Source organism: Palaemon carinicauda, chromosome 1 (assembly GCF_036898095.1).
Source record: "Palaemon carinicauda isolate YSFRI2023 chromosome 1, ASM3689809v2, whole genome shotgun sequence".
Classification (NCBI taxonomy): Eukaryota; Metazoa; Arthropoda; class Malacostraca; order Decapoda; family Palaemonidae; genus Palaemon; species Palaemon carinicauda.
The window spans coordinates 138669489-138689488 of NC_090725.1; the positions used below are offsets into that span (position 1 = coordinate 138669489).

At 37.6% G+C, this 20000-nt stretch overlaps 1 protein-coding gene across 4 annotated transcripts in view; it reads left to right on the forward strand.

The window, feature by feature from the left end:
* Gcn2 (eukaryotic translation initiation factor 2 alpha kinase Gcn2) overlaps positions 1 to 20000 on the forward strand; it is a 571098-nt gene that overhangs the window by 293043 nt on the left and 258055 nt on the right. For all 4 annotated transcript variants that reach the window (XR_011046192.1, XR_011046195.1, XR_011046198.1 and 1 more), the window contains 2 exons: positions 2368 to 2535; positions 7271 to 7415. Coding sequence is in view for 1 of the 4 variants with exons in the window: in XM_068385322.1 (XP_068241423.1) it covers positions 2368 to 2535; positions 7271 to 7415 (313 nt within the window). In the remaining 3 variants the exon portion in view is untranslated. The remainder of the gene's footprint in view (positions 1 to 2367; positions 2536 to 7270; positions 7416 to 20000) is intronic.

A 20000-nucleotide genomic window follows, 5' to 3' on the forward strand; every position in this document is an offset into this window, starting at 1 on the left:
AATTGAGACATTCATCATGCCTTTATGCCTGGCTAAAGAACTTTTGCTATTATTATTAGTATTATTATTTTTATTATTATTATTATTATTATTATTATTATTATTATTGTTGTTGTTGTTGTTGTTTTTGTTGTTGTTGTTGTTGTTATTATTATTATTTTCATCAACTACATGATTTTCAAATTAAAATCTTTTATTTTAATACTTACCTCAGAAGATATTAAGCTATTAAGGGAAAGTTCCACTTGTTGACCTCTAAAAAAAGAAAGGGGAAAATGTTCCCCCCCCCTGATATCCTACAGAGGCTACTAAAAGAATCTCAGGGTGCTCCATGACATAAAATTAAGGCCTGGCAAAGGTATAGACATTGCCTCAAATTTAAATAGATTCAATCCACAAAGATAAGTATCCCTTATAAATGGGAAAGAGGGAGTGCAACTAGTTGTAGTCAGAGGTAAGTATAGAAATAAAAGATTTTAATTAAAGGTAATTTTTATTTCTATGAATATTACTTCTGAATAGAACAAGGTGAATAACCCAATTACTAGATAGAGGGGAGTTGATACACAAAATAACTTGAACCAAAAACTTACATGACATAAAGTAAGTCATTGCCTTATATTTATTCAAGCCATGCTCTACACAAATAAAATGCAATGGGGAATCTCACCATGAATTCAATTTACTGTTGAGTCTCCATAAGAGAAATATACAATAAGCCCTTCACATTCTTCACAATGATTATCTCAATCGCAAAATTTCCCTTGCACGAGAAAAAGAAAATAGGGCACATGATTGCCCAAAAATCTGAGTAAAATACCCAATACAATAATTACTAACAAATCCTGGTGGAGAAATCTCATCAAATTGCTAATAACCTAACGCACACTAAGAATTACTATTTTGAGAGGGTACATTGCAGACCCACTAATGTGAGGTCCCAAAGAAAACATAAAAGACATGAAATCTGTGGCGTACCCAAGCTGATACTATTACCATTAACCACCAGATGATGTCAATACTCTACTAGAGGCCTAAGCCTATTGAAAGAAAAGAGAACAGGAAATGTTTTGGTTTGGGTGAACATCGTTATAAAGCAGGCCTCAGGGGAGTTTCATAGAAATAAGACCAATCTAAAAAATACCTATTTATAACTATAACATAGTTTTTAATTCTTTTTAATTTTTATGATAATAAAGTTTAGCTTTGCAAGTCAATGATGTTGACTCTTTATGCCCTTCATCCTGTCTATCAGCACAGTCACTCCTCGAAGTTCGCAGGGGTCTGGTAACGGACACACCAGCAAGTGGAGGGCCTGTAAGATTGGTTATGAAGTTCTGTCAAGTCTTGAAAAATCATTAATGTATTTAAAACTTTATCCTAAATACTCAAATTTACATTTCAAAGAAACTAATGTTTTCATATATCAATTTTTTTTTTAATTAGTTTTGGAGTTTTCAAATATTTTTGTATCAAAATTTTCACCAACATAGCACATTATATTGAAAGGTAAATCCATAAATAAACCAATGTAATTCTGAAGAAGAGTCACAAAGTGATTCGAAACACGTGTTAACACCAAATAATAAATGGAGACACTTGAATGCATTTTTCCTGTTATTCTGAAAACTATCAGGACAGTTTATCCTGAGAGAAACTATTATAAATTTTTTAACACCACCAAGATATTGTCTATTCATTATAAAACATTGAGTAACATGCCCAAGTACCATATTTAAAAGTGGCAAGGCTCCTCTTTATGCTAACTTGCGCAAAATAACAGATAACTTTGGAGCTAAGAAATCTGCAGTCTTTGTAAAAACAAAGGAAAAATACCATTTGGGTCTACACCTCCATAGGCATCAAGGTCTGGAGATGATAGGCCTGCTGTTTCTCCAAATAAGCACGTCTACAAGCATCATTGAACCATGGTCTGTCCTTTACTCAGTACCTTAGGAAAAGAGAAGGAATACACCTATCAATTATGTTTACTAGATTCTCATTCAAAGGGACAACAATAGTAGCACTATTATACAATTGTGACCAGCTGTTTAAGGGGGCTATGAGTTGAATATAGGTCACCAATATTACTCGTTTTTTTATCTTCACAGTGATCTATGTTAATTAACTCCCGCAAGAGCAACTGTAATATGAATCTTATTTATTATATTTGGATAAATACCATACAATTATTAATCTGTAGTAAAAGGTTTAGAGAGCTATTTTTGAAATTAAAACATAAACATATTGTCGGAAGATTTTTCATTTTGACATACATATCTTTAAATGGAAATTTAGTTGGTACCCTAAACCAAAATCAAGTTGTTACCTTAAACCAAAACTCAGTGGTTGATGGTTTTATTTCAGGTTCGAAATAAGGTTGATGAAAGGGAATATGCTCTGAAAAGAATTCCTCTACATCAGCAAAAGGATGTTGTTAAAAGGAAGATCATTAGAGAAGTTAAGCTTTTGTCATCATTAGACCATGAGAATGTTGTTCGTTATTACACATCTTGGATTGAAAATTTTATACAGGTAATGGAAGAAATTATTTTTAGTTTTTAAGTGCAAGGTAAGTATAGTTGATAATAAGTCTGATATTAAAAGGCTTGAAAATTTAAGTAATTTATTCATCTGTGTGTTGCTTATATCTAAAATTTTAAAGCATATATAGTAATTCTGTTACCCTTGTACAACATAACTATTTTTTTCACTATGATTTTAAATGCATTCTTCAAGTTTACTGTTTTTATTATTGTCTTCTGATGAATAGTCTATAGATAGATATGTATTATAATTCTGGTATTGTATTAGTATGTTTATAGAGATGATCGTTAATCAACTCTAAATATTAAGCTGCTTATACTGTTTATGGGTATATGTAAAAAGTATTTATATTCAAAAGATATATAAGAACAGTTATGTTTTGGAAGATTTTGTTTAATATTAATTCTAGTAGTAGAGTTAGATAACTTTATTTTTGTAAATCTCACAGGCAAAAGAAGAAGATGAAATAACTTTCTTAGAAGAACAGCCTCAGGTGTCACAATCTCACAGGATTGAATATGATTATACACCTAATGCTCAAGTGAAGTTTTGTGGCTGATTGGTTTCAGTAGTAAATTTGCTTATTTAACAATCCATACCATTTGTAATTAGATATAACATCTGCTGTTTCATCTCCCAAACTCACTCATTAACAATGTTTATTGTTATCCTTGGTGGGAGTGTTGTCATACATTTTAAGCTACCATTGTATCCTTTCTTTTTGTTCATTGGTACTTCTTTCTGTATGGTAATATATCCTTTTATATAATGGTTTTTAAAACATTCTGCTTATGATATACAGTCCTCTCTCTTTATCTGTGGATTCACCACCCACTATGTAATCTATACATAATTGATGAGTATTTCATTATAGAATAATGTACGCAGAAATTACGTTATAGGCCTTCATGAGAAAAATACAGAGGTTACTGTCCATCCTCCCATAGCCAAAAGAAATAACCCTTCCCACCCTTCCCCAACCCTGAGACTTTTGGGTTTGAAGATGGGAGATTAGCCTTGAAATCTTTCATACAAAAGGAAAAGAAGTGAATAGAGTTATGCATATCTGATGTTATAATTCTATTTCATCATTATAGAGCTTACTTTTAAGAAAGTATTATCAAGAATCCTGTATAAAATCTAAATTCATTGTTTTTAATCCGAAATCACATATAGTTTTTTTTTTTTTTTTAGAGAGAGAGAGAGAGAGAGAGAGAGAGAGAGAGAGAGAGAGAGAGAGAGAGAGAGAGAGAGAGAGAGAGAGAGAGAGAGAGAGAGAGAGAGAGAGAGAGAATTTTTATTTCCTGTTTTCTCCCTTCGAAATTGCCCACCGAAGATACATCTGGTGTCTAATGGCAAAAACCACAGTCTGACTAGCCAGCACCCATCTGTCTTCAGTCTTCTCATCGATGCTGACTACTGTCATAGTTACTCCATTTAGTATAGTTTATTAAATGTCTTCTTGATTTGTTAGTTATTACTGTGTAGATTGTTCTAGGGAATTATTTCTGGGCAATCAAGATCCTCATTCTATTTGTGTCTCATGGCAGGTATAGTACAGTACAGTATTATGTTTTAGAGGTTTCTATGTTTGGAGGAAGATTGTTCATTTACAGTTCCTCTTTTTTTAATTATGTCCTTTTAATAAGTGACCGGTTTGATTGTTCAAATGTAAAGAAAATTTGCATTTTGTTTATGCTTCTATTAATTTTGCTTGGTTTACATTTTACTGAGGGAAAATATAGAGAAGACTGTGATCCATAGTTTTCTGTTTGTGTATCTCTTGCTATTTTCTGAGTCCTTTTGGGAATGTTCAACCACGGGTTTCTGAGAGCTGAAGTAGTTGCTCATTATCAATAACTTTTTGAAAATGTAATGGTGTGAATATTGTATGGGTTTGACAGAAGATAATTTTCAATAATTTCTACTAAACTTCATTAACCTTTTAGGTGAACCTGGTTTCTAATAGCAGTGAGCCTGGTTCGGGAAATTTACTTCATAGGAACGTGCTCTGCTACCGTTAGTAATGAAGGCTCAAAATAGTAATCAAAATGGAAATGAGAGGTGATGAATTAGGAATATAATTTTTCAGACAAGGTACCTGATCTTCAAGGATTCTTATATTTATTAAGGTATCCTCAGCATGATTTGTAATGATATAGGTCAGAATAGCTATGTTATTCTTTTGCTTCCTTTTTCTTGACTGATGATGACACCAACTCCTTAGGATCTCCCTCAAACAGCTCAGCACCAAGCCCTTCAAAAATGTCCAATTGTGGTCTTTATCCACTTCCAGAATCCATTGGCAGTCACGCTCTGTGTAACACAATCTTCACTGTATTTTTTAAAAGAATTACCAAGACAATACCCCATGAAGCCCTTCACAGTCTCAGGCCACAAACATTTTCAGTAGGTTTACACTGTCTGTGGCTTTATGGTCTTGAAGGATTAATCTAGCACAGAAACAGAATGCAGTAGAGAAATGCTTCCAATATTCCTTAACTTCTAAGTTAGGATTTTTATCCAGTGCTGATAGTTTTTATGAGCTTTAAAGTAATTAATGATCCCCTGGTACATTGGTTGGAAGGAAGGAACCCCACCTTTTTATCGTCATGGAGATCTTAAAAGATTAGGGATGTCTGGGATCAATGTCAAGGGGTATCAAGTCCTGGAAACACAAGCTTAACTGCTGCAGGTACAGCTCAACCTCCAGCAGGCAATAGTGATAGAATCAATTTTGAAACGGGTCATTTCTTGTTCATGCCTGCCTTCTTATATTCCATCCAAAAACTAGCAGCAAGGTCTTGTTGCAGCCCAGAGTACACATTGGTTTGCTGCCTTATATATAAGACCAGACTGCATTATGTAACCCACGACACAACCACGCTATACCAAAGAGCACTAGGGAAAACAAGGAAAAGGACACTCTTAGATTATGGTACATACTCATGTGGAAAAGTGGACCCACATCAACAAAAGATATTCCTTCCTTCTTTCATTTGTTTTAGGATCATTTTGTTTTCATATAGATAAGTTTGTGGGATGATGATACTCTCGTAGGGTCCATGACATAACTTGCATAAAAAAATAGGGGGCAAAGAGGTGGCAAGCATGTGAGATGCTGACGCTGTGGTTATGAGACAGAGGCAGAATAAGGAGGGTGCTTTTGGGAGGGCAAGTGAAACAAGAACTTAGGGAAGCACACCAAGCATAAAAGGACCAGAAGAGCAACAATTGATGCTGTGAAAAGATCTGTAAAAAAACGAATTTTTTACTTAAAAGATATCATGGGCCACAAAACTCATAATCAAGAAATTCAGGGTTGATTGATTGATTATTAGATATTATCTGGCATCATAACAGCGATGCGAGAATGTTAAGGTGTGTCAGTAATTTTTTATGGTTGCCTTAAAATTTAAGGTTATGTTAGTTTAGATGTTATAGTGTACTTAACATAGGTGCTGCACTCAACATAGGTGCTACATTTACCATAGGTGTTTCTATAGATTTTGTTCAGATAGTTGTTAACTTCTAGTTGTGGTTGGGTATAGAGCTTTGAATCTCTAGGTGGGAATTGTGAAGGGACTTTTGAAACTTTTGCTATTCATTTTATAGTCATACATAATATGTAAAGTGAATTACAAAGCTCAAGTTATTCTTTTCATGTTATCATCTTGTCTTTTCCTATTTAGTTTGCCTAGAAAAGTCAAGGTTTAATTTTTTCATGGTAAATGCAAATATGGAACATCTATTAAAATTTCTATGAGCTCTAGCATTGGCATGTGCTGCCTTTTTTTCGAAGTAGGTGTGCCGTTCGTTGCTTTTTATTTAATAAATTCTCCAGGAGGGGGGATCTGGGCTCAAGGATTGGCTTGATCCCTTTTTCAAAAACAGAGTCATATTCCTTACCTTGGAGCCCAATGTATATGGCACTTCTTTGGACCAGTTATTTTGGATGAATACTCTCTCAGGCTAGTAACCTGTGCTTTTTCTATTCAATCAAAGAGCTGTAAATCTATTTTAAGTAAGTTTTTGTACATATGGATTTCATTACTATTAAACAAACTTGCGTGCAGCATGGCAATATGTGTAACCTTACCTGGATTCTTAACCAAGGAATGCACTCTATGTAGCATTGTCTGAAGGATTTATGATAATCTCATTCTTTTAATATGTTTGTGTTACAGACCGATAGGGTTACTTCTGTATTTACATTTTGTATCTGTTGTAATTATACTCTATAAAAAAATTAACTGTTGATTGGCTTAACAGTATGCTCCTACAATTCTGTAATATCTTACTATGACCATCTTGGGTATCTTGCTAGGCCTGAACATTGTATCCTGTAACCTATTTTTTATTTACTTTTTACTAGTGCGTTATAGTTTTGTATTCTTATTTGATTAAATGTTAATCAAGGGATTTTGCACACATTAAAAATATGGTATTCATATCAAGTTTTTCTCCTTGCAAGAGTTTATCAGAATTATTGATGCCAATAAAACTATAATTGAAAGCTAAAAATATTACCTTTCTTTTAATTGTCACCTCTAGCATCCAAAATATCTTTTATTGTTATTGATTCACTATACAGTATTGTCTTTTTTACAAGGTTTTGCAAGTTTCAAATCAGTCTTTTTATTGTGGAAAGCACTGCAAATTTTTTTTTCTCGAATACAAAGCTTATTGGTAAAATGAAAAATAATTTTACCTACAATTTTAGGTTGAAGATGGTGAAAATACTGATGGGGAAGACAGCTCTGTTGATGGTAAAGATACTTCACCAACCGACACAGAAAATACAAGCAATTCACAGGTTACACCAAGCACAGACAAGTTCTCTTCTGATTCAAAAAGTGAGCAGAAAGGTAAGAGATTTTTGGCTTTGTTTTTACAGTAATTTTGTATCTGTATTATATATTGTGTTCTTTTCTAAAGAGGACCCATCATATGATAAAGACTAAATCAGACCATGTCTTGTAAGAAAAGAAATGTAGATTGTTTGATCAATGAAAGATCTTAAGCTGGCCATACACAAAGAGGACTGGCCGTACAGTTTGTCCTGCTGGGCTGGAGCGGCGCTCCTGTCCTGTAAAAAATGCTCACACACGCTACAGACTTGCTTGCTTAGTTCAAGAGGATTGGGCACCCAGGATTAGGTGTAAATGGGTTTTTAGTACTGTACTTGTGTACCAAATTTGGTACAATTGGTACAGCTAATTTTGAAAATGCCCAATTTTGGTACCTTTTACTTGTTTTTTTTATACTTTATATAAATCTTCTGAAATCAGACTTGAAATAATATGAAAGAATGTGACAGGCACTCCTTATCGTTATTATAGCATAAAGAAATACATTTACTTCTCTTGAAGTCATTGTAGGACTACCTTTTCCATTTATTCCTCTTATCCGAACGTCTAAATGTCTCGTGGGAGAAATATACTAAAAGGATTTTTGGACCTTTCTGGAGATTACTTCATGATGATGAACTACTACACTTTTAATTAGGTGTACTTGCTTTCATGTTAATTTATAGACGTTTGAAAAAGATTGTGTATGTGTAGGCAGAGAAAATGTGGCAGAGATATACATAAGTTAAAAAAACTGAATGATCGAGTTACTTAATTTATCATCTATCCATGTTTTAGACCCTTATTATTTTTCTCTATTGGTTGTATAAAATATTGTTCTGGTTCATCATTTCGAATTGACTAAACTCTTGAATACCATACCATAGTTTAGATAATGTACTATAAGCCCAGGGCTCCAAAAGGGAAAGTAGTCTAGTGACGGAAAGAAATAAAATAAAAAAACTAAAAAAGAAGTAATGAACAATTAAAATATATTTTAAAAACATTAGAATTGATACATTCTGTGCTTGTTTGCGTGCACATAATCATCGATAGAGAAGAGAGTAAATGATTACATTAGGTGAAATTAGTAATAAACTGAAGGTAATAGTGTTAGATGCATACATGTCTATTTGAAGAAAAAAAATCTGAGTAAATTTTAAAAGTATCCCTAAAACGATGTTTGACTCTGTGGGTCGTATCTTGTGAGATAGGTTGGATTGAAAGCTTTGTTAATCTTACACCTGGATCACCCATCACCCCTCCAAAGTTCTCTACCATCTCCTCATTACGTCACCTGTACAGGATTAGTATCTTCATTAATCTCTTGACTTTAGGAAAAGAGAGAGCAGTCTCCTATAATATAACAATGATAAAGCAAAAATTGTTTCAATACAGTAGTAGGTTGGCCAAGGCACCAGCCACCCATTTAGATACTACCGCTAGATAGTTATTGGGTACTTTGACCATACAGTACTACATTGGATCCCTCTCCCAGGTTACAGCTCATTTCATCTTTGCCAACACCTACACAGAATAGTCTGGCCTATCCTTTAACCATTCTCCTCCTTCATACACTTGACAACACTAAAATTACCAAACAATTCTTCTTCTCTCAGGAGGTTAACTACTGCACTGTAATTTTTCAGTAGCTACATTCGTCTTGACAAGGATAGAAGAGACTCTTTAGCTATGGTAAGCAGCTCTTCCTGGAGAAGGACACTCCAACTCAAACCATTGTTCTCTAGTCTTGTGTAGTGTCATAGCCTTTGTACCATGGTTTTCCACTGTCTTGGGCTAGAGATCTCTTGCTTGAGGGTACACTTGGGCACACTATTCTATCTTATTTCTCTTCCTCTTGTTATTTTCAAGTTCTTATCCTGTTATTATTTTAGAGTTTTTATAGTTTATATATGAAATATTTATTTTAATGTTTTTATTGTTGTTGAAATTCTCTTCTAGTTTATTTCCTTTTTTCCTTTCCTCACTGGCCAATTTTCCGTGTTGGAGCCCTCGGGCTTATAGCATCCTGCTTTTCCAACTAGGGTTGTAGCTTAGCAAGTAATGATTATTAATGATAATAATAATCATAATAATAATAATAATAATAGTAATGATAATAATAGTAATAAAAGATTGTGAAATGTGATCAGTTTATTATTTTATTATAAAAAGTTCTCTGATCAAGATGCGAAGTATAGTCTCATGATAATACTGTACTTGTCAAAATAGGCGAGTCAACCCAGTCACCTGTCCCATGCCAGTCCGTCCCCACACTCACAAGAGACTGGTGTGTATACTGGCAATCTTGGTGTGACTAGCCTGTCCAGTCATCCATGCTGAAAGGATGAGAGGACAGGTTAGTCGCGCCGGGCTTGTCCTGTTTACCACCCATACATGTTAAGGTTTTATAAGTTTAGAGAAGTCAGAATTTCTAAGAGGAATTAGGTTATCTACTTTTATCAGTATAATGTGTTGATTTTACAGTATTTCATTTGTTGTGATGTTACTATTATTTTTGTAATTTTTTCAGGTTGAAGATTAGCAGACTAAGATTGATTTATATTTTCATACTCTATTTTTAAAACCAAAGTCAATGGGGCATAGTGTAAGGTATAACTGATGACAGTGTAAGTTTTGTCAGCCCTTCTTATTCATGGGTGTTAAGTAAAAGGCAGGGGCGAAAACAGAGATTCTGCGAATACTTCCTGCACTAGGGTGGGTTATCTCCTAAGCTACCAACACAGCCCATTGTATATGCGAGGTCAACTAACACACTAAGTAACCCATGTTTTTACATGGTTTCTATCACAGTATTGTGTTAATGAACAAACACATTTCAGTAAGTGTACACTGTATGTACACATGTACAGTACTACAGTACACATAACATCAGTCATCGCCACACTTATATGTACAGTGCATGTAATATGTACAGTAACAACAAAACACTGTTTTTCCTATCTAACAAGACTTGCTGAGACTGTAGTGTATTTTACTGAAATATGTGTACAGTACTATCACTAGAGTACAGCCTAATTAGCTATGGTAGCACTCCTAAGTGATTGCTGTTTTCAGCAGGTCGACTCGCACCTTTGAAACTCTCCGTACATTACTGCAGTAAAGGATTAAAGTGGGAGATGTGCACTTGAGGAAAGACGATGCAAGATAGAGGCCGAGTGAGCGAGAGATTGGGTGTTGTGCTATGTGAAGAGGGAAACGGTGCGAAACAAGCCTGGTGAAAAGGAGCTTGGTCAGTTTGAAATCGTCGAGCCGTGAGAGCTCGTATTGTGAAACCGCAAATGCATGATTTTTTATTTGATAGATTATACGGTTCTCTGTATCGCGAATAACTGAATCTGCAAAGATGGAACCTGCAAATATCAAAGGAATTTAATCCTCTTACTTAGAGAAGTGAGGAGTAGCTTTTCCATCTTTAACCCTTGTGATGGCATAAGGGCTTTCGAACCAGGGAATACTTTGCAATGTCATATCTAGTTTAAAGTATGATCACAGAAACTCACAAAGAATTGGATCCAAATCTAATAAAAGCCTAAAAGGTAAGGTTCATGATATTAGGAATACACCTGTCTGTTAGTTTTTGGAGAAATCTTTCTTTAGAAAGATTTTTAATGGCAGCTCAATTGTGTGCCACGTGTGCTTGCTAAATATTATTTTGAAGAATCCTGGTACAGTGGAACCTCTACATCCGAACGTATCTACATCCGAATTTTCCAACATCCGAAGTAAAATTCGAGCAAATTTTTTACTCTACACCCGAATTTTATTTCGACACACGAAGTAAACATTACGCCATTGAGCGTCGAGTGCTCAGTTCTCTGTTCTTGTGTGTATCGTGTGGTTGTCCTCTGTTTGGTCTGTTATTAACAGTGTTTATTTTCTTCCTTTTCTCACATTTCCTTTTTGATTTTACCTATAATCATGGTGCCTAAGAAGCTAAGTTTCAGTACAGGAAGAAGGCAATTCTTTCATTAGAATTGAAGCAAGAAATTATAGAAAAACATGAGAGCAATGTGCATGTGAGTGATACTGTATGTCTAAACAATATGGCCGGAATAGGCCTATGATCTCGAGGATCATCAAGCTGAAGGCAGCCATTAAAGCAAATAACCATCGAAGGGGATCACCATTATTACAAGACATCGTAGCAATACCCTGGAAGAGATAGAACGCCTTTTGTTGATAGGGATAAAGGACAAAGAGATTGTTGGCAACGATCATTTGTGAGAAGGGCCAGCTTGATGAACAGAAAGAAAGAAAAAAGTGAAGCAAAGAAAACCAAGATAGCATTAACAAGCTCTTTTAAATAACACTTCTCTCTTTTTCTGTTTCTCTCTAAACATAGCATTAACATGCTCTTTAAATAAAATCTCTCTCTCTCTCTCTCTCTCTCTCTCTCTCTCTCGTTCTTCTTCGCTGTTATAGTGTTAGATACGTCTACGTCTATTATTTTTTTTTCCGAGAGAGAGAGAGAGAGAGAGAGAGAGAGAGAGAGAGAGAGAGAGAGAGAGAGAGAGAGAGAGAGATTAAACAAAAATGTGTTTTAAGTACAATGATTTTTAACAGCGTCAACGAGTTGAAAAACAATTAAATGAAACTAAGAAATTAATAACAGCTAATCTGAATTCCTTTATTAACTAAAACAAATATTGATACAAACACACTCGTGTGCGTATGCACAAACACACACACACAGGTGCAAGAATTGCTACGCAATAAGAGAGATGGTTGGGGAGGAGGTAGAGATGGTGACTGCGATAACATACCGTAACTCGTCACTGAAAGTAATGAAAATTAAAAAAAATAAAAAGAAATAAAAATGTAAAAAATATGCAATATAAAAATTAAAAAAATAAATAAATAAGCTAAGTTAGATTAAAATTTCCGTAGTGTAAGTTACTTTAAGTTACGGTATGTTATCGCAGTCACCATCTCTACCTCCTCGCCGATCGTGTCTCCTCGTGCGTGTGTGTGTTTGCGCATACGCACACGAGTGTTTGTGTCAATATTTGTTTTAGTTAATAAAGGAATTCAGATTCGCTGATATTGCTTTTTCAGTTACATTTAACTGTCTTTCAACTCGTTAACGCTGTTAAAAATCATATGTACACAACACATTTTTGTTTAATCTCATTTTTGTTTAATCTCTCTCTCTCTCTCTCTCTCTCTCTCTCTCTCTCTCTCTCTCTCTCTCTCTCTCTCTCTCTCTCTCAGAAAAGAAAATTAATAGACGTCTCTAACACTAACAGTGAAGAAGAACGAGAGAGAGAGAGAGAGAGAGAGAGAGAGAGAGAGAGAGAGAGAGAGAGAGAGAGAGAGAGTATTTATTTAAAGAATATGTTAACACCATGTCTACCTTCTCGCCGATCGTCCGTCTCTTCCTGGCGTAGCAAATCCTACACCTACGTTGGCCTGTCTCTAAGGTAAAGTGGCAATAAAACACATTTTTTAGTCATTATTTCTTTATAATTATCTTTTTTATATGCTTCTTTCATATTATGCAGTTATGTTATTGTTATGTGTAATTATGTGTAGCCATTTATTAAGGATTTATTATAGGTTTTTAGGCTGAGGAACAAATTAAATGAATTACCATGTATTCTTATGGGAAAATTCGTTTCTACATCCGAACATTTTCTACATCCGAAGTAGGTTGTGGAACGAATTAAATTCGTATGTAGAGGTACCACTGTATACATGTTGAGATTGCTGGGCTCTAGATCCTATAGTGGCTGCTGGCTATAACTTTAGTTTCAGTTAATATATAGTAGTTTTATTTTTGAAAAATTCGAGCTTGTTCCTTCACCATCATTCTTTACCTAAGAGAGATGATTCAGCATGAGCTGCTGTAGTCATAAAATATATAATATGAGGTGTCAACTACCCTCCGCTTATTAGCATGGGTAGCTGGGTATAGACCAACCACCCCTCTTATACACCCTCACCCAGTATCTACTTTTCACTTTAGATTTGGCTACGGCTGAGTGCAGATGTTCACGTCATTCTCTCCCGGTTTACCTTACCTAATTCACTGGCCATAATAATTTTGTTTTCTTTCCCTTTTCAGGTGTACTTGTCCTTGGGAAACCGCAGTCATGCGGGTTTGTGCTGCCATTTCTGGCCTCTCTTGGGGCACCTTTATGTTGACCATGGAGTCGGAACCTCATCGGCTTTGCCCTTCATGTAGACAACACTCCTTCTCGGAGGCTTCTGCTTGTGTTGAGTGTCAGGAGTGGCCATCCTCCCAATGGGAGCAGTATAATAGATGTAGGAAAAAGAAGTCTAAAAGGAATTCTTCCTCCTCTGGTTCATCCTCGAAGTCCAAGAAATCCCAACTTCTTTCTCGTGCTGCTAGTACTCTCCCACCGATCAGACAATAACGATAACCTTTCAACCCCAGGACAACGTTGTGGTTAGGAAGACCCTATTACTTCTCATAGCTAAGCAGCAGTGGCTTCCTCTTGGAAGGAGTCTTAGCTCTTTTGATACCTTTTGTCAACTGTGGCCTTCCTTAGAGCTTTTGAGTTCCCCCACCAAGGAATTGCTCTTAGAGGTGTTGACACTACAGGCACATCAAGAGGACACGTTTGCCTCTGCAGGAGTTTTTCTCGGCCCTTTCCTCTCGAGCCGCTGAAGGGTAATCCCTTCCAGCCAGTCTCGTGCTTATAGCGGAAGTATCCTCTGCCGTTCCTCACTCACCTGAGGATCTGCAGGTTGGTTATTGCCCAAATTTCAGCCTAGCTGAGGTAGTGTGCTCGCTGAATCGGCTCAACAGTTCGCTCGGTACACTGGATTTGCTCAACCTCAGGTATTGAACCTTTTCTGCTGTTCCCCATGACCCACTTAGATTAAACGTCAGTTACCTTGGGCACAGATGGTGTCAGGGTCCATTAACAAGGTGATTTCTCAAAATACCACAAAGAAAGACTCTTTGAAGGCTAGTAATTCATTAACTTCCTCTACCTTTTGTCAGGCAGAGGAAGTATGTAACATCCTGAACAAAGAGCCTTCTTTTCTGCCATTAGATTTGGCAATGTCGGCCTTAGCTCAAGGCATCACGGTTAAAAAGTTGGCAGATCAGCCAGTGATGTTTCTGGCAGAAGATGCAGCTAACACGGTGAGGGTTGCAAAGGTTGCTTTACTAGCCTCTTCATGGATGAACTACTGGTCCTTCAATGTGGGTTATCTGGCCGGCAACCAAAACCTGTTGTATCCAGAGAAAAGTTTCTAAGTACGTTCTGCTTTACGAGGCCAGAGCATTTGAGGTTTGGGCCTAAAACTCGGCAAACCAGTGGGCCAACTGGATCTTGGAGATGTGAGATGCCATCTTCTTAAAGTTCCAGAGACAATTACCAAAGAGGGAAGCTCTTCGTAACTCATCAATTGCCTATTCGTCTATGTTTGATACAGAGGATATTGATGCAATAGTAGAGCGTTGGAGAAAGGCAAGTCAGGACACCCTTCTCCACAGAGTTGTAAGATCCCGCCCTCCTCCTTCATCATCAGTTGTGCTGAAAATTTCACCACTGTACAGGCAGGTGCATAGGATGTCTAAGGAATCTTCTCAGCAGTCCAATCCCACATTACCACCGGTAGGAGGAGCGCTGAGGTGCAGTTGGCAGAGATGGGAGTGCCATAGGACTGAACCCAGGATGATCAACATCTTCTGAACGAGGTTCATCACCTCTCCCTCCTCCCATGATTCATCATACAGTGAGGTCATTATCCTTCAAGGAGAGATTAACACAGGACATAGCCTTTCGGGCAGAAGTCCAGATCATGTTTAAGGAGGGCACTCTCTAAAAGGCCGTTGAATAGTCTCCAGCCTTCTACAGTCGACTCTTACTTTTAGAGAAGCTGTCTTGAGTCTGGAGACCTGTCATAGGCCTCTCGGCCTGGAACGAGTTTGTCCTACAGACTCTATTCAAGATAGAGACTGCAGATATGGTCTAGCAGGCTGTCAGACGAAGGGACTGTTATGATCACGCAGGATCTAAAGGACGCATAGTTCTATATCTCAATCCATGCATCATCAAGAAAGTATCTTAAGATTCGTTTTGCAGGAAAAGGTATACCAGTTCTGGGTGCTGGGCTCCGATCTGTCACCATTCCCACAGGTGTTCATGAGAGTGTTCACTCTTGTTTCAACCTGGGCCCATGCCAATGGCATTTGTCTCCTTTGTTATCTAGATGACTGGTTGATTCTAGCAGACTCTGTAGAGTCCCTTCTCCTCGGTAGACAGGCTCCTCAAATTTTGCCATGACCTGGAGGTCGTGGTAAATTTCGAGAAGTCTTCTCTGCAATCATCTCAAAACCTGGTATATCTGTGTATGCAGATAAACACCTGTCTAGGAAACGTTTTCTCATCTCAGAGCTGAATTGAAAGGTTCAAGGAAGTGGCTCGTTCCATTCTGACAAAGGATTGCTACAAGCGTACCTGTGGCCATAACTATTGGTGCACCTGATGTTCTTTGAATGTCTGGTCTTCAATGGTCGCCTTGAATTCGGTTATTTCAGTGACAGTTGAAGGCCTTCTGGTCTCAGGGCAGGTGCCCTCTGGATTTGCTCATTCCGGTAGGGTCAGAGCAGATGAAAGACTGGAATTGGTCGATTCCATATTCCAACTTTTTCTGAGGGGTAGATCTTCTTTCTCCTCCCATGGATTTGAGGCTCTTCAAGGATGCATCAAAAGAAGGGCGAAGGACTCACCAGTTACAGCACAGGGCCTCCAGGCTGTGGTCCAACTTTGATTGACAATGCCAACCTCCTAGGGTTGAGGGCAACCTTTCTAGCCCTTCAGCACTTCCAAAAGTTGGTGGTATATCTTAACAAGCAAGGATTAATTTTTTCATGACAGCTATGCCTTCTAGCTGTCAAGCTTCTGCAGTGGACAGAAGACAATATGATCTCCCTTTCAACTGAGTTCATTCCAGGCAAGAAGAACATTCTGGAAGACAGTGTGAGCAGGAAGACGCAGGTTGTTGGTTCCAAATGGTCTTTACATCCCCGTATGGCCAACAAAGTCCTGACACTGTAGGGTTCGTCGCTAATAGACCTGTTCACGATATCTCTTAACCGGAAGCTTCTGGTTTACTGCTCGCTAGTACCAGACCCACAGGTGGCCTTCCAGGACAGATTTCAGCACCCATGGGACAATCTAGAGTGTATGTATTTCCCCTGTTCTGCTTAATGAGGAGACTCCTCAAGAAGGTGGCATTATCATACAATCTATCAATGACTGGTAGCCTTACTGTGGCAGCAAGCAGAATGGTACCTAGACCTTCTACTTATGCTGACAGAGGTTCCAAGGGAGCCTAGATTTTCCACAAACCTGTTTCATCCCTAGGACATTATCCAGCATCCCCTCTCTCGGTGAGGGTTTTCGTGCCCAGTGGCTAAATAGATGTATGGATACCTCAGGTGGTCTCTCATAGCCATCTATCTTGTGAAGTGGGTAATCTTTTATGGTTGATGTCATGGAATGGGTGTCTCTCCACTCAGAGGCACAATACCCTTGATTCCCGAGTTTATATTATATCATCAGGAGGAAAAACTGTTTAGTCTCGACGGTGAAATGCTATCACTCAGCCTTAAGCTAAGTTTTTAGATTTAAAGAGGTTGATATGTCTTTTTTGGTGAAATTTTCTATGATTATACAGAGTTTTGAGATAACTTTCCCTTAGTCAGAAATGAGACCACCTCTGTGGAACATAGTCAAAGTACAGCATTCCGTGAAAGGAGTTCCCTATGTACTGCTGAGTCGAGTGTTAGATTGTGACTTGACTCTGTATATGGTTTTCCCTCTCGCACTGGCTTCTGCAAATAGGGTCCACAAGTTGTATGGTCTCTCCTGACATTGCTCATTCAAGGGGTTGGGGGCAAGTTACGCTCAGCTTCGTCCTTGAGTTTATTGCTAAGACTCAGAATCTGGCTGTAGTGAACCTTAGTCTCGGGCCCTTCCATATTTCGAGTCTTTGGGAAGTAACTGACAATCCTGATCAACTGTTACTATGTCCTGTGAGATCATTAAGGCGCTATCTCAAGTGGACAAGAGGAGCTCGCCCTCAGATCAAGTGTCTGCTTGTCAGTACTGGCATGGTCAATCCTCGCCCTGCTCTGCATGGCAGACAACTTAAAGCTCATGATGTCAAGGACTCAAGTACATCCCTGACATTCTAGAGCAACTTCTCTGTGGCCCAGCTATTTCAAGCGGGAGTTTGGAAAATGTAAACAACCTTCATCGCCTACTGCCGATTAAAGCGAGAATTGAATTTAAAATATGTACAATAACCCACCAAGTTATCAGAACCGGGCGTCCAAAATACTTAAGAGAACTGCTACATGTGCAGCCAACAAATCGTGTCGACACGAGAATAGTTACAGATGGCTTCAAACTGTTGGAACCTAGATTTATGTCTACTTTAGGCTCCAGAGCCTTTAAATATGCAACCCCGAGACTATATAACAAGCTCCCATGAAACATTCGAATGATTGAAGACATAAGGCTTTTAAGAGGAAACTGAAGACTTTCTTATTTCATGAGTCCTTTGACAGTGATGATTTAACAGTAAATGGACAATACGCAATATGAAACTTGAAATACTCTGAACGAACAAGGTAAAACGACAGTGGAGGTCCTGTAGAGAGCGGAGTTCCCCTCTGTATGGGACTGGAAAAGCAACCATCAAAGTAAAGTAAGTAAAGTACCTGCAAGACTAACCCATAGTACCCTAGATACTTTTACCCTAGGACCAATGGTGGCCGGTCAACAAGTGATTTAGCTACCTTCGCTCCCTTGCAAGAGTAGTATCAGTCAGTTGAGGGTAGAGGTTACAGTGGTTTTAGTCTGGGTTGAATGTAGAGTAATGACTGTCCATTTTCTTTCTTCATCTTCCCCTTTCTTGGGGCACAGTATCCATGCACTCTGCAAGCTGGCCTTCGTCTGACTGCAAGTAAGCCCTATAGTTGTTTTGTGGTCTAAAATATATCTGTAATATATTTACGTCCCCAAACTCCTTGCGATGGGAGTTGGGTCATGCATGGTTTATATTGTACATGAGTGGCAACCTAATACGTATAATTACCTAGCCAAGTCCCATTGCGAGTTTTCATTCACTCACCATGGATGCACAAGCCGTCAACCCCTTTTGGCATTGATAAGCCATGGGTTCAGAAGGTGTCAGGAAGCTCTTCTCATACACTATCAAGCTCGTATTCATAACCCTGGGAAAAGTTCTCCAGCCTGTTGGAATAGGACTAACACCCACCCTAAGGTGAGTGTCCTGTGTAAAGAACAAAGGTTTATGTTTGTGAAGGTACAAATGACAAGTTTGGAAGTGATTTGTAATTTTCCTATCCAAACCTGAGTACTTTGCACATACTCGTCCCGCCAGCTCCTTCCCCCTAAAATTCTTGGCTGTAATTAAAAGTGACGAGTAGCTACTGTCAAAGTGTGTGAGCGGGATGGTTGGTCTACCCCAACTACTAGTGGAGGGTCTTTGACACCTCATGTTAAAGATTTTATGTCTGAACCAGCTCACGCTGAATCATCTCTCCTACGTAAAGAAATCAAGTTTTTATAGTTAGAAAAACACAAATTACTTCCAGATTTGTCATTTCAATTACATGGTGCATAGGTAACTAGCTATCAAATATCATTTAAAGACAATTGGGAGTCCCGTATTTCCAAGGTCATTTGAAAAATATTTTGGAGTCCCATATTTCAAACTGTATTTCGTGATTGTTTGTTACCATTAATCTTGATTAATATAAGGTGTAATGAACATTCGGAGCCTTTACTGAATTTGACCCTATTACCACTAGACCTCACTTGAGATTTCGGGTTAGAAACCGGGCAGGTAAGAACAGAATTACTGTCTTTAAGGAAGACTCACTGACCTAACAAAGGAAGCTAAATAAGCTGAATACTTTTGAAACTCATCACTATTAAAACTTGGCTAATTAAGTGTGCTTTATAGAACATTGCCGGTGAGTCATTATCTTCAGAATTCCCACTATAAACAACTATCCTAGTTTTCTCTGGATTTTCCCCTGAATAAAAGGCAAGTTTCATTGGTGCTAAGAACTTGAAAAATACTGTAGCATCAGGAATAAGGTACAGTATTTACAAATATCAGAATGGTTATTTAAATCAGAGTACTATCCCTGTTCTGTAATTGATAACAAATCCAGAGGAAGACAACTTTAAATGCACTAAAACTTATCACTATATGGATGAAGGAACATTTCAAACTGAAGTGACTGAGAAACTGAAGTAACCAAAAACCTCTAGTGCATCCCTTCCTGGTGTATTACCCTAACTGCTAGTCTTATTACTTTAAAAGAGACGTGCGTATATTGGAAGGAAACAAAAATGGAAAAATTTTGTCTATTAGGGGTAAATTTAATACATTTGTTATGTTCCCAAACTCCTTGCAAGGGGAGTTGGGTCATTTATGGGTTGTAGTGTACATGAGTGGCAACCTACTACTTATGATTACTTAGCTAAGTCAAAGTGTGAGTTTCTACTCACTCATCATGGTTGCACAGGCTGTCAACCCTTTTGACATTAACAGGCCACG